At 38.5% G+C, this 15,524-nt stretch overlaps 1 protein-coding gene across 2 annotated transcripts in view; it reads right to left on the reverse strand.

Annotated features, from left to right (window-relative positions):
* Nucleotides 1-15,524, reverse strand: part of MINDY2 (MINDY lysine 48 deubiquitinase 2) — a 31,899-nt gene that overhangs the window by 14,725 nt on the left and 1,650 nt on the right. For both annotated transcript variants that reach the window (XM_051797109.1, XM_051797108.1), the window contains exons 2-6: nt 8,941-8,998; nt 6,654-6,718; nt 3,910-4,068; nt 2,939-3,041; nt 2,208-2,350 (exon numbers count right to left, since the gene is read on the reverse strand). In XM_051797109.1, coding sequence (XP_051653069.1) covers nt 2,208-2,350; nt 2,939-3,041; nt 3,910-4,068; nt 6,654-6,718; nt 8,941-8,998 — 528 coding nt within the window. The remainder of the gene's footprint in view (nt 1-2,207; nt 2,351-2,938; nt 3,042-3,909; nt 4,069-6,653; nt 6,719-8,940; nt 8,999-15,524) is intronic.

The raw sequence follows: 15,524 nt of genomic DNA on the forward strand, positions 1-15,524 counted from the left end.
AATATAAACTAAAAATTATTTTGTCTTCATTAAAAGAGTTTCTTGATATCTCAAATTCTGTAATGTACCACTCACCAGAAATCCAAAGCAAAATGAACACTGTTTAAAAGCAACAACCTCAGGAACTAAAAGTCTGAAGATAACACAGAAATTAAATACTAGCTGCAAGTGAGGTCACCATATTGACCACAAAAAACAAGAATAATGGCCTATATTTCAAAACTTAGCATTTCAGAATTCTAAGACTTCTCAAAAAAGACAAGATTAAAATCCTTGTGACTTAGCAGCAGTAAACCTTAAATACACAAACAAATAATACTGTTCTTCAAATATTTTAACTCAGTATTTCTTAGGATTTGGATTTAGTTCTTATAGGTAAAATTCAGACACAGATTTTTACTCACTGCTTTAACCTGTTCTATATTATTGATATTAACTCATTGAAGTGTTGCATTTTATTTCTTAAAGGAAAAAGGACCTCAACTGAGAAGTACGTGCTTACAACTATGAAGCTGATAAAGCACAGACAAACACACCAGGTTTGGGCCTTTAATCTAAATACTGAGCTGCAGAAGACTACAAACAGTCTACATCTTACAAAAACAGTCTCTATTTATAATCCACAAGGTCAAAGTGATACTCACTGACTGTACTTAATATAAGTATTTTACAAGTTTTAATAATAGCACAAAAAGGCATGATTTCCTTAAATATTTTACCTGGAATATCCTTTAGATGAAGTAAAGGGGGTATCCTGCACCTCTGGGTACCATTTGTATCCAGAAAGTACAGCTGTACTTTGATTTAGTATTTTCCTTTTTAAAACCAAACAGCTTTGAGGTTGGGGTTGTTCCCCCTGCCCTCATCCCCCATCATAAAAGCAAGCATAAAAGAATGCACAGGCTTGATTCACAAGCTACTACCAGTTACTGCAAGAACTAAATTTAGAAGAATAGAGAGAACCAAAACTATACTTAAAATTGTGACTTAAATGAGCTGCCTCAGGAAGTATGATGTTTGACCATAAACAGACACATTTCACAGCTTTTTGGTTTTTAAATGGAGGAAGGGAGGAGAAAGCTCCTTTTACCTGCCTTACTGCTTTAGGAGAGTGGCACTGTACAAAGATTTAAAACAGATCTCAGATGTGTTGTAAGAAGGAATCAGAAGACCAGATTTGTTACCTGCTTGTAGAGTTAATAATTATTTATCAGGGCTATTCAGACCTTTAACTCAGCTTGTAAGGAGTTATTCAAAATGCCAAAGATAAGCATTGACAGTCAAGATCAACAGAGGGAGAAAAAAGGACTAGTAGTGACAAATGAACAAGTGCCATTCACATGAGATACATGACATTACACATAAGAGATGGCAAAACCAGTGGGCCCTTTACCTTTTTGCACGTCACACACCCCTCTTTTTTCACAAATACAAGCATACATGAAATTAAATTCTTATTTAATAACATAATCAAAATATAATTTCAAGAATTCTATACAAAGGTAAAAATTCATATACTATGATCTTAGTAAAGGCAAAGTTGTTTTAGAACAAAGATGCTCAGTAGATAACTGTAAACTTGCCAAGGCAGTGGCATCCATTCCATGGAAGAAGGAGTTCCTGAAGCACTAACCAAGTTGACACCTACTTTTTGTATCCGGGAATACTCCTTTCACAATTCCCACCATTTTACTTCTCCAGATTCAGATTAAAAAATAATCTCTTCCCTAACAAAGGGAACAGATATTGTAGCTCATCTCAACTTCTCCAAACATCTGGTATTTTGAACACCATGATGGAGCTATTCATCTACTGGCCCAAATGTAAAGCAAAGTTTTAGATCCTCAGAAACAAGAAATTCAGTAAATTAACCTTATCATTGCCAATCACAAACTGCAAGTAAATTTAAGCCATGTAAGAAGTGTATGTCATTACACATAAGCACAAAGAGTTAACACAGGCAGCAAACTGAACATAAAGGGAAGAGCTACAAGAAGATTTAAAGCAATAATGGATCCTGATATCTAAAACACTGTAATCAATAATTCATAAGTAACGTTTGCCACAGGCCTTACATTCACCGTAAGCCATATTTACATGTAACAAACTGGAATTTATCTCTACCTCAGGACAGGGGAAAAAAATCAAGATTTGCTTTGAAACAAGAACACAAAACACAACAGTAAAGACAAGAATGTTGAATATACCTTGTATTTGGTCATGGTGCTAAAATGGTTGTTCCTGAAGAACACACAAAGCTCTCCCTCCTGGACAGCTGAAGTCAACTCACACAGTCCATGGTATGTCAATTGTGTAGCTGTGTTATTTAGGAATTGCTCAGCAACAAACCCTACAAAAGCAATACACAATGTTATGTGTCTGTTCCACACTTGCTAATATAAAAGCTGGTTACAACAGTAGTATTTTTCCTATCTCCCCCTCCTACTAAGATGCCCACATATTGCCACAAATCTAAGGGAACATGTTCAGGGAGGAGAAAACAGTTGAAAGTTCTAAAACCACAGCATTGTAGAGAACCCTCTCATGTTCAGAAGTGCTGTATCCACTTCTAATACTACTGATTTTTTTCCTTGTTGTCACATACTATATAATTCATATTCTAACCATAGGAGATAATGCAGAGCTGAGCTGTAACCTGAATGCTGCCCATAAAGCCTTTTCATAAAGGGAAGTTCTCTCACGCTTTTGAAAAAGTACACTGAATAGATCAAGGGAATGCAGCTGATTCCTGCTTCAGAAATTGCATCAGAGAAGTTTAGAGGACAAGCACAGTGCTGTCTGCCAGCCCAGGGAAAGAAGCTCAGCAGGCAGAATGCAGCTCTTCACACTTGGATCTCTACATAACAAGATCCACATGAAAAATATGTAACTTGGATTTGTTAGGCTACTTTAATAAAGCATAAAAAATGTTACCCACCTTCACTAACCAGTTCACTGTTGTCTGACTGTTTACAAGAAATTATCTTCTCCACCAGCTGATTGTAACTGCAGTTGCCAACTGCTTTTACTATGTCAGCAACCTGGAGCAGGAAGGAACAGCACACAGAACAGAGAACTTACCTCTGTGAAGGACAGAGCACAACTGCAAGCCTATGGCAATTACTCATAAGAAAATAAGAGTTCAAAGAGAGGATGTTATCCCCCTTTGGTCTAGTATTTACTAGACCAAAAAGTTTTAGCCCAGAGTGTTACATATTTTGCTGTTTCAGATCCCATGTTAAATCTTTCAGTTAACCCTTAGGATCAAAAGCTGTTGCTAAAGTAGATGGAGGAGAGAACAGGGCATCATTTGGATCAGTGGGGCCAAGGGGGACTCCAAGGGGTAAGAGAACAGTGACTCTCACCAACAAGGCATGAAAAAAATCTGAGGCAGATTATTCCAGCCAAACTCACCAGTATTCCCCTAATTAAACAGTACCACTGTCCTGTGTATTAAATAATATAATTAAAAATAAATTATATGTTTGTTAAACATGCAGTTCTCTCCAATCAATTCTACCGTCCTCATTTCTCAAAAGCAGTGCCTAGTAAATCAGAATTAAAGAAAGGAGGAAAGTAACCTTGCATTCCTCCCAAGTGTTCTCTAATAAGCCTGCAAAAACTACAACTGGGATGCTGTGTCTGGTGACTTATCTCCCTCAGAAAAACAATTCTCATTTACAGTCATAGAAGGCTTTTCAAGTAGTTTGACAATAGACCTGGGCTCTGCAAAGTTCCTGCACTAAAAAACACACACAGTCTGTATTCCCTCCTCAATTTTTCTCACTAGATTTAAAAAATCCATTACCACAATCATTATTGACTCGTTAAAAATCTAAAACGTTCCCCTCCCACGAATAACATTCCCAATAACTTATACTCTGAGTTATTAATAAAAAAAGGAGTTACCTGAGGATCCACTAACCACCCGTGGTACAAGGGGATATCAAGAAGGTCAAACACGATGCATTCAGGTGTGTATTCGAACACTCGAACACCCGTAAACTTCACATTGACATCCAGACCCGTCTGCAGCTTGTGGAGAATTGCCATGGCATCACTCATGTTCTGACAGCAGAAAGAGAAAAAACAGATGACCAAACAGAGCTTTGGACACTTGATGGTTACTCTTGCAACTCCTAATCACTCCTAATCAATTCAACACTTCAAAAAAATTGTACAAAAGGGGAAATCACCTAAACAGTTTTTTCAATGCTTATTTACATAATTCATTCTCATTGTGCCAGAAGATATCTGAAAAATAAGAATTCTCCCCCCAATCAACTGTATCTGACTGTTTCTTCTTCTACACCCATAAGCTGCTTTTAGGCAGCTCCTGTTGCTTTTAGCTCTATTTCCCACAGGCACAAGCCAGATGTTGGCAAGAAAACTGAATTATAAGGGAAGCTCCAAGGGACTTTTCTTGAGGTTTCTTCTCCCCTTTAAGTCCTGCCTTATAAGTCAAGCTGAAATACTTGCCACTACATAAAAAATGAACAAAACAAAGATCTACACAGATCTACCTGCCAATTCTAATTTCAGGGTTCAGTACTTAAAACAGACAAATAATTAAGACTGATTTTTTTCTGTTTCATAAGAAAAGTTTGCTATCTTATTTTGGGCAGACCTTTAAATGGCCTGTAGATTCTACTGTGGAAACAAGTCATGAAAGTAGCACTTATTATAGCATTGATCCCAATGGAATCCTAAGGAGAATTACCAAGTTACAAAGAGCCAATCACACAAAGCAAAGATGAGCCAAAGAAAAAGTGCTTTGTGAGACAGTTCTCCTGAACCAACAGACAAGAAAATTTCCTGACATGCAGGAAAAAGAATTTTCCACTAAGTGAGAAGATTCCACAAAGAGTATGATTAGAAAGTATGTGCAGAAAATGCAGGGAAACTGAGGCACTTTTTGTTTGTTGTTTGTTTGGGGTTCTGTTGGGTTTTGCAACATTCTGTTGCTTAAGAGGAATTCAGGTTTGCAATGATGAGAGAGCAAAAGCCACAACAAAACCCAGAAATACAGTTTGGACAGGAGATGGAGACACAAAAGATTCACAGACCAAGTTAATTGGTCTCTAATAACCATTAAGATGGTTAGAGACAGTTGCCTCTGTTGTCTTCTGATCCAGTACCTGCACTTGAGCATGGTTACAATGAATGAGAGAGTTTTAATGCTTGCAACCCTTTAACTGCGTTGTTCTGTCAATGTTCTGTTACCAGGAAGGTAAAAGCTCCCTCTACTTCAATACATGTTGCTTCATCCTACTGACAATTTTGCTGTCACAAGATTTAGAATTTAGCAACATTTATAAGTAATTCTCAAGACTAGCTCAGACTTTCTTTAAGAAAGTTTTTATCATTATAATAGCAAAGCAAACCACCTGAACAAGTGCATGTCATTAGTAGGGACCAGATATCAAGCATGAAAAAAAACCAACTATCAGAGGTATTTTGAAAGAAATTTGTTTACACTCTTACTCTGCTAAAAGAATAGGAAGTCTATAGTAAGTCAGCACTAGTCATCACAAATTCAGATCATACATCTACAGACAATAGTTGCATTTATTTTGTAATGTTTACTTTGCAAATGAAGCAGGATTACATCAAACTGACCAGAAAACCACAGAAGTTTCTCCCTACATTTTCAACAGTATCATTTCTACTTTAGCTATTTCTGCACCTTCAAAACAACTTAGAAGATTCCCAGAACAGAAGGCTTCTTTAAAATTACAATTAAATATTTAAGGTATGTGACATATATGTAGTAAATCCATATCTTTGAGCATAAGAAAGCTACAGAGGCTGTACTTTCACCAGGCATATAGTTTTCATCACCCTCCTGTATGTTGGTTATAGCTATAAACCTTCTGCAGCCCAGAACTGTGTGCAAAAAACCAGCCAATTTTGTTATTACAAAAGTGATTCCTATAATTTGACACAAATCAATCCCAAGTTACTCGATTTGGTTTTTCAACCCTGAATAAGAGCAAGAAATAAAAGACCGAATAGTGAACAGAACTAGCTTGAAACCTACCACCTTTAAAAAACTCCAATCACTTTTCCACGAGTAACCAAAAAACCAGCCATGACTACAGACAGAGCTTCAAAAACTTGCTCCAAGATAGTATGCACTGCATCAATATTTTTTTAAACTAACAGCATTATCTTTAGCATAGAAAGACTTCCCTGATGATAAACAGTGGTCAGTTCAAATAATATTGCCTTTCATAACGTGGAATTTATCCCTTTTCGTCCATCACTGTTAAGAACAAGACCTTTCTCTTGCTCAGTTTACACCCTCAGAGAAACTCTAGCAGGCACCACAGAGCAGATCACACTGAAGACTTGTAAGAGAAGACTTCAAAAAGCAACCACCCTGTTATATACTTTTATTTGTACCTTTGTGTTACAGTTCCTCAGTAAACTCCAAATTCTTATATTCATAACAGGCCAAAAAAATATCATTTCTTCTGTTAACACATACTGAGCACTAATAGAAGTATATATAAATAAAATATATATAAAATAAGACACTACAAACAATGGTTTATAAGCTTCTGTTTTTTAACAAGGTGATAAATCCTAGGTGAGAAAAAGTTTTAGTTTCCTCAGACATAAGCAAGTGTATTTTAGGAGCAGCTCCTTACCTGCTCATAGTTAAGTCTCTGAATTTCAGATATCTCTTTAGGTTTTGCGTCAAGAATATAGTCTCCTAAAGAAAAATATAGAAAATTAAATTTATTCCATACTCAAAGCTTCAACAGTTCTATGAACACTTCTGAACGAAGCTGACTGATAACAAAAACCATCACTGAAATTTTCTACCAATGTAATGAGATAGCATTGTTTCATAACCTGAATCATAATTATGGAGTAAAATATGAGTATAAAAACCATATTAAAACCATATTAAGAAATTAATTCTAATGGCCAACATTGTTACTAAAGCAGCATTTCATAATCCCTTAATTGTTCCGAAATTTACCTCCCTCTGTACCTTAACTTAAAAACACAGAAAGGTCAAACTGTTCATGGTAAAATATGTAATTCCATAACACAATTTAAAAAGGCAACCACTTCTGCTGAGTGATACTAGGAATGTTTTGGCATATGTTTCAGACACCAATAATTCTACAAAACTTGTTGTGCTGGTTTTGCCTGGTGTAAAATTAACTGTCTTCCCAGTGGCTGGAGTGGGGCTGTTTTGGATTTGTGCTCAACACAGGGGTGATAATAGAGATGGTTTTGTTATTGCTGAGCAGGGCTTACACAGAGCCAAGGGCTTGGCTGCTTTTTCTCCTGCCACACTGGCAAGGAAATTGGGGATTCATGGGAGGCTGGGAGGAGACACAGCTGGGACAGGTGACCCCAACTGAGCAAAGGGATATTCCAGACCATATGGCATCACACTCAGTATATAAAGGGGGGAAGAAGGAGGCAGGGGGAGGACATTTGGGGTGATGGTGGGAGGACATTTGGGGTGATGGTGGGAGGACATTTGGGGTGATGGTGTTTGTCTTCCCAAGTCACCGTTACGCGTGAGGGGGCCCTGCTCTCCTGGAGAGGTTGAACACCTGCCCATGGGAAGCAGTGAATTAATCCCTGCTTTTGCTTTGCTTTCCCTATTAAAATTCATCTCAACCCACAAATTGTCTGGCTTCCAGTTCTCTCCCTGATCCTACTGGTGGGGGAGTGGGTGAGTGGCTGCTGAGGCCTGGCTGCTGCCTGGGGCTGAACCACAACACCTGAATTCCATCTTTGTCTACAACACAAATGTGAATCAACACACTGGGGTTCAAGATTTACCACATCTTCCAGATTTTATTACAATGTTTTTTGTATTTATTCTGTTGCTCCACTACTAAAAAAATGTTTCTACTCAAAGAAAAATATCATTATAGGTTTCCTAATTTATAATCTTTTAAGTTAAAAGTGGTTGAAGTCTGTTTTGTTTGGTTTGTTGTTTTTTTTTTTTTTTCAGCTGAAGAAGAACCATGAGGCAACTGCTAATCCTGTTGACTGAATAGGAATCTAAATAATTTGAGCACATAATTTTGTTATTCAATTTAATAAGATAATTCCAGAAGCTAATATATGCCTTCAAGAAAGAATACACACTGGAATTATGCAGTGACTTCAGACAGTGTTATTCTATCAACACAATTACAAGAAATGTTTAGACACAGGCCAAAAGATTTCTTAGGATTTTTTTTTTAATTATGTAGTTAATTTTTTTTTCCACCAGAAGTTTCAGTGATTTGCTTCTGTAAAGAACAAGCTACATTCTTTACAAACAAAAGGAAAAAAAGAAAATATAGTAAGGTTTCTTCTCACACTTAAAAAAAAAAAAATCAAACCTAGTCTATTAAGTTCAAACCTTTTATATTTGTTAGGCTACAAAGGGAAAGAACTGAGGTACCTACAGCTTAAGTACTATCACAGCTGCACTTTTAACAGCTGGGTCATGGGGAGTATTGAAGTTACAGCCCTGTCAGATAGAAGGAGCTGCAATTTTGCTGAACACTGACCGTGATAACATAGTGCCTGTAAATGAGACCCCAATCATTGACTACATTAATTTTCCCTGTTATTTTAATTGGGTCACATTTCCAAGGATTAGAGTTACTGCAGACAATTAAAGACACAGTTGACTTACTACATTCTGTCAACTATAACAAAACAACAATATAAGAGACATAAGTAAGTTTAAATCTATCAATGTGCTGGTGTACTAAGCCATAGCAACTGCATCACTAGAGTAACCACTTAGGAAAGCAGGACAGAAAACTTCTGGAATAACTGAATATTGTAAGTAGTTTTCTTGGATCAGGAGTTCAAGTAAAGCTGAATAAAACAGTAAATAAAACAATTCTACATTTTTACTCGCTATAAAGTATAATATACAAGTGAATACAATTTATTGTAATTACTAACCTAAGTATTCCATCAGCTGTTCAGCCGTTATGATTTCCATCATTGGTGGCAGCTTAATCTGTGAAAGTAAAAGTATATTTTCTTTAAAATGCCAAAACACTGCAATTTAGAAAGCATCAACATGGCATTTCTAGATGGAAGAGTTGTGATTACATTTGCCTCACCAATTTATAAGGCCATCAGTGTACTGGGACTGAGAACATTCCCTCTACTAAATAACAGCTACGAGAACAGATTAAAAAAAGGCACTTTGGTTTTCAGAAAAACCACATGCACACAGCACTTTGTCTCACCTACAGCTCTCTGCACAGTGCTCCGTGCTCCCACCAAAACATTTCTCCAGCCTCCCCCTCCACTTTCCAGGAACTCACACCACTCACTGCAGTGGTTTAACTGCAAGCACCCAGAAATAACAGTCTGGGAACTGTGGCCACACGTAGTTAAGGAAATTTCACTTTCCTCAGGAAAGTCTTTGACTCTCTCCTGCATTATAATTCTTAACTGAGTACTAACTCAAAAGCTTCCTGCATACAAAGTTTGTAAAGGATATGGTGGCAGGAGCTGCTGAGCCGCGGAACCCAAAGACTCCTTCAGGTACAAGGAAACGACCTCCCAGCCCCTCATCCTGCACTCTCATTTCCAGGGGTTGGTTTAACTCCACACAGAGCACAGCAGACACATGAACTCAGTGGTGAAGCTTCCATTCCCCCCTTGCCTCACCTATTCCCACCATCATCACCTAAAACCAAACACCCTGGCAGCAGAGCTAAAGCTTCTTAAAACTCCTCCATCCATCACCCTGGGTACATGTCTTGGTTGCACACTTCCATTTACAGACCTCACTGCAGTAACAGCCAAAGCACCAACACATACAAAGACATATTTCTGGCAACCTGAAGGAAGGATATTGTCTTTAACCGCAGTGTGCTCAATTTTTATTTGCACAAATATGAATTTTATTTTTCTAGGGTTTGGGGTTGGTTTTTTGGGGGGGTTAATTTTTAATATCTCTCTTCAGTTTTTAACCTGCTCATCCTATCACTCACCAACATCTTACCACTGAAAGTCTAGGAAGTCTAGTATTTATTTTATTGGGAATTTTTTATTAAGTTCCTCAACACTGGTCACCACTCTCCTTGACACATAGAAATACATGACATCTTGAAATAGAAAGACATGAGGTGAGACTGTTAACTCATGTTTAAGATTTAATAGGCTCCAACTACTTTGCTGGTTGTGGAAAGGAAGTAGAGAACCATGAGATGGAAGAGCAACACACATAAAGCCTTTGATGCAGCATCCCAAACTCAGAAATACAGTACAGCAACACACTGCACTGTCCACATTGTGATGAAGAGGGTTTTCAGTCTGAAAACTAAGCTATTTTAATAACTTGAGAGGGAAAATGAGGTCTGATTGGGCTAAATCTGTCTTACCAATTTTAATCATATTTGACAAAAGGCAAATGTGTTAAACAGATGAAGTTTCATTAAATTTGGAAGAAGAAAGAGACCCAAGTTAATATGGCCTAGTTACTCATACTCTGGCTAAGAAATATGCCCATACTTGGGGCAGAACAGGCCATACAGCATAAGCCACACATTGATCAACCCATACGTGGTGAGCACAGAAAGAAGCTGATAGTATTGGGATATGGGAAAGGAAGGGAAAGAAAGTAATTGTTTGTAAAGCAGAAAAACAGTGAAGCATCAATTCATAAGAAGGCTTAATTAGTTCTACTTATAATAAACCCCCAATTTTAAAATTATATGAATTAAACAAGCAGAAAAATCAGTCATGCATACATAGGCACGTGTTTTTTTAAAAAACATGTATTAAATGAGTGACAACTGACTGTAATTTACAAAACTTCTTAACCTCTTCCCAAAACTAATACTCAATAGGCTAAAGATTTTCATGATCTTTGATCCTGTTCATAATATACACACTGAGTATTCACATAAATATAATCTATTGAGCCATGTAAACAACAGGACTGTAGGTTTAAAAAGCTGCTTCTTAAACTTCCTGTTTGGATTGGCAGCATTCTTAGCAAACACTAAGCTGGGCACAGCCCTGAGCTGGGTCTGGCTCAGGTCAGCTCCTAAGGCCCAGCACTGTCATAGCACAGAACAGCATCACCCACACCAGCCGTGCCTGCAGTGGTGCTGGGACCACAAACAGCACAGATGTGCCGGGATAACAGGAAGGAAAATGAGCAGGAAGGAAAACTGGCTAACGACTGGAATTCTGCCTCACAACTGTAATGCTCAGAATTTACTTTCTTCCTGCAGAACCAAAGCGAAGTGGTTTCACTCGTATCTGCAGGATCTCTCTCAAAGTTGGAGATTTTAACAAGCCAGTCTCAAAATTAACTGCTTGATTAAATGCTAAACAAAGTTAATTGCTTATTTCATGGCATAATTTCAGGGCTGGTATGTGTCATGGGACCTTGATCACACCTTTAAAGTGGGTTAATGGGGTTTCCACACAGTTTTAAGTACTCTGAACAGAGCTGACTTAAGGATATAGAGAGAACATGACATTTCCCAACTGTTCAGAGCTTCATTGGGAGCACTTAGACTACAGGAAGCGTACAGTGAAGAGGAAATGGGAAAGAAAAACACCTTAAAACTCAAGAGAGTGAAAAATCATAGAGAACCATAATAATTCTCCAGACAACAGAAAAAAATCAATGTAAGCAACAGTAGTGAAAGCTGCTGTTGTCCATAATCTATTATTTTGAGGGGCACATTTTCTCAATAGGTTTCAATGTTCAGTTGCTAGACTTTACATTAATTTCACATTGTAGGAAAAATGCATTTCCTCAATTCCCACCCATTTCCTGTACCCCTCTACTGCAGTTTCCTGGTCTTTTGCCCTGATGTCTCTTCCTAACTCTAGTTACTCTTCACTTCCTACACTCAGGAGTGGGAATCTTAATCCTCCTCACCCACCTACCATGTGACATACAGCTGAGACACCTTTTTAATCAAAAGACAAGACTGGTAAACAAATTTTCATTTGGAACAGATTGTCTAATACAACTTGTACAGTTTCTAGGAACTAGACTACAAACCCAAAAATCTATGTAATAATGATTTTCCCCTACATTCTCCCAAATTTCAAAAGGGCTTAAAAAAAAATAAGGTGATATAGTCCTGCACAGAAGATAACACTTCTAAAAATACTACGGATGTAGAAAGGGACCAAGCAAACTTCTAACGGCTTATATGAGACTTATATTGTAGTCTCAAAACATGTTTATCTAAAACATGCAACTCCTCTGAATTCAATGTTCCAGGAGAGGTAAGGGTGGCTTCAAGCAGCCTTGGTAAAAAAACAATTAATACTCTCTGCAAATATGCACCCCCTGCCTTGCAGGAACAGCTTCATAAACTCGTCACACGACAGCCTGACAGTGTGTGCTGGGGCTGACATCCTGAACACTCCACTCCGCCAGGTTTCCTCCAGCCCCTCAGAGCAGGTTTCCTGTTCTGGAGAAGGCACAGCTCCAGTCCTACTGATTTGTGGGCTCAGCTCATCCCACAGATGCCGGGAGGAGGCTGCCAAGGCCCCTTCTGAGCATCCATCAGCAGCTCACCGGCAGCTCCTCCGGAGCCTGGGCCAGCCCGTGCGAGCAATCTGTGCAAACGGAGGCCATCCGGAGCTCCAGCCCAGGAACCAGAGCGAGCGGATCACGTGTGGAGGGCCAGTGCCAGACCTCAGAGCAGGCACCACCACTGCAGGCTCCCACAAATGAAGTGCATATCAGCAGGAGCACGCTGTACTCAGCTCCTCTGAAAAGAGGCCATTTTTATGAGAACCTGAAGCTATAGATTTCCAACCAGAATGTTTTACTGCACCTCGGTTTGGACACGCTTAAGCGCGAGTGGTTATATAACATTTACTTGCATAATTGTTACAATCGCCTAAATAGGTAATTCATACAGTTCCAAAAGTTACCAAAATTGTAGTAGAACTTGGCACGTAGGGAATTCAGCTTCTCCCATTTGTTGAGAGGACTGTGATAGAAAAAAAACTTTCAAACACACTGTCAAATATGCTACTGGCGTTATTCTCCTACATAAGGACAAGACAGTCCATAGGCACTCACTTCTCAAGACAGTATTAATATTATTTATATTTGAATTGCATTGCATTTTCCCTTTGGCTTATTTTATGTTTCAAAATGATTTGTTTCTCTCTTCCCTAGACATTTCAGATATGTAATTCCTGTGCAATGTGTTAAGTTTCACAGAGTTCCTCAGCTATGTAACGTCACATTCTACCTAAGAAGCACAGAGTGGAATCACACAGCACCCTTATTAAGCTTTTAGCATCTGATGATTGCCATGGAGTACATCCTGAGAAGGGCTACCCCCACACAAACTTACAGCTTAAAGCAGTGCCAGGAGTTACCAGAAAGTGTTGCATGAACTACACCTAAAAAAGATCACAAAAAGCACTTTAAAAAGCAGGTTTTTCATTGCTAAGCTCAATTACATAGCACACCACAGGCCTGAGCAAAAACTGAGCAGTCTCCAGATTTAAATCAGCTAAAAAACAGGGTGCTACGCTACTCTGCATCAGAGGAGACAACTCATGCTTGTATATACATTTTAAAATGTTTGTTTCAATACTCTACTTCTGCTTTCATTTCCATCACACCAGTCTAAACGGTTACCACACTGTTTTGCACAACACCTACTCTGCTAAGTTGGTATCATAGTGCTTTTGTTTTCTTCTTACTTAGAGCAGAGGAGTTCTGCTACGGAAGTGTTACAGAAATGTCTTTCTATCTCCTACAGGCTGAACGACAAGTTATACTTACACAGGCAGGCTACAAAAACACTTCAAAAGAAAAGCAATTTCACAATTTTAATATTTAAAAGTATGGCTTCTGCAATCTGCCACCTCCAAGTTTTATGTACCCTTTGAAAGTAGTGGATAAAAGAAAGGTAGCAGTTTTATCACAAGTTTAGTTCCAAAACCTGGTGTTATCAAAAAGGAATTTGAACAGTCCCAGTGGGTGCTGCTATTTCAGAATTTCCAAAAACCCCACTGCCAAACCAGTATTGCACTGATATTATCTGAGACCACACCTACCCACAGGATGACCAGAACTCTCAACCTTGTCAGGACAGAGTTCTGAGAAGGAAAGATGATGGTTGATATAGGGAAGAGAGCCCAAAGCATAACTGTTTATATTCCCTGTTGTGATTCCATTTCCCCTCCTCACCTCTTCCTTATTGCATTTTCTCCCTTACACATAGCTTCTTTTCACTTAACATATCCTATCATATTCTCACTCTGCTTTTGCCTACTTCCATCTTTTGGTCTGCTTCCTTGTTCCCAAATTATAGTGTTCATCCTGGTTCAGGAGGAGCAAGAAGAAGGTGGATGTCCATCCTCAGCCTTTGTATGTAGTGAGCTACTTTCAGTGACTAAGCTGCCAATAAGCCTGACACCCTGTCAACAGGGTTCTTGACTATAAACAGGGCAAAAAAGGCTAATTTCAAGAGGCACTGACTAGGAAAAATCGATTATAAGCAAGGACAATACATGACCAACTATCAGGAAACCCCTCAAGCCTATAAATAATAAGTCATGTGATGATGGTTTCACCAGTTTAGATGCCTGTCTGCTACTCATGTAAATTCTGCTGAGGTTTTACACAAACAGACAGAACTATAGAAAACCCTTCCTGTAATCCTAGCAATAAGAAGTAGTAGGGCACTCCCAAGAGGCATTTTGTTTTTCACTTATTTATAAAACTGGATATTGCCTTAATTCTCACCAAGGTAGTATTTGATCAAAGCAGGATGTGAGTTAAAATACTGGATGGAGGGCAGCAGAAGGAGCATTCAAGGAGGCAAAGGAAGAATGCTAAGGAACAAAACCTCCAAAAACTTAAATTCAAGCAACAGGACCACTGCTGTCCCATTTACATGCTTTAATTAAATCAAAGAATAAAAAGGAAAATCCTGCCACCACACAAAATGGTAAGAAATGGTAAGTTCTTCAAGGCCCTCCAGTCACCCCTGGCAATTAAAGAGGGAGCACAGAAAGTGAGTGTTCAATACTGAAGTCATGACAACCTTCACACCCTCCTGAGGATGGCAGAACCTACAGAAAGTCACACACAACTTCCCTGTAGTGCCTTCGCTGATGCTTAAATATTAAGTCACTGTACCCCCAGTTTTCCTCCTGCTGTATGAGCTATTCTGCTCAGGAAAATGTGCAGAAACTAACTCAATCAAGAACATTAATCTTTTGGAAAGTTACCTGCCTCTAAACACATTTCTTCTTGTAACATTATTTCCGTTTTGACCTTTTCCTAAGACACTTGTTACACTCCTCCAATACCAAATTTCTTCCCCTGGCTACTACAACATAAAAGCTATTCCCATAAAGCTTTCCTATTCTATGACTCCATCAGCCCCCCAACCTTCTGAGGCTGAATTGCTAGCATTTCCTGAAAACTGCCCCTCATCCTGGTTTTGCAGGGCACACAACCTCATAGCTCTTCTCCAACAGATATCCTTTTCACATCTACATGTTAATAACTATACTATATCTTA

Source organism: Manacus candei, unplaced genomic scaffold (assembly GCF_025592945.1).
Source record: "Manacus candei isolate 608988 ecotype Guabito, Panama unplaced genomic scaffold, ASM2559294v1 h1tg000046l, whole genome shotgun sequence".
In the NCBI taxonomy this organism is placed as follows: domain Eukaryota; kingdom Metazoa; phylum Chordata; class Aves; order Passeriformes; family Pipridae; genus Manacus; species Manacus candei.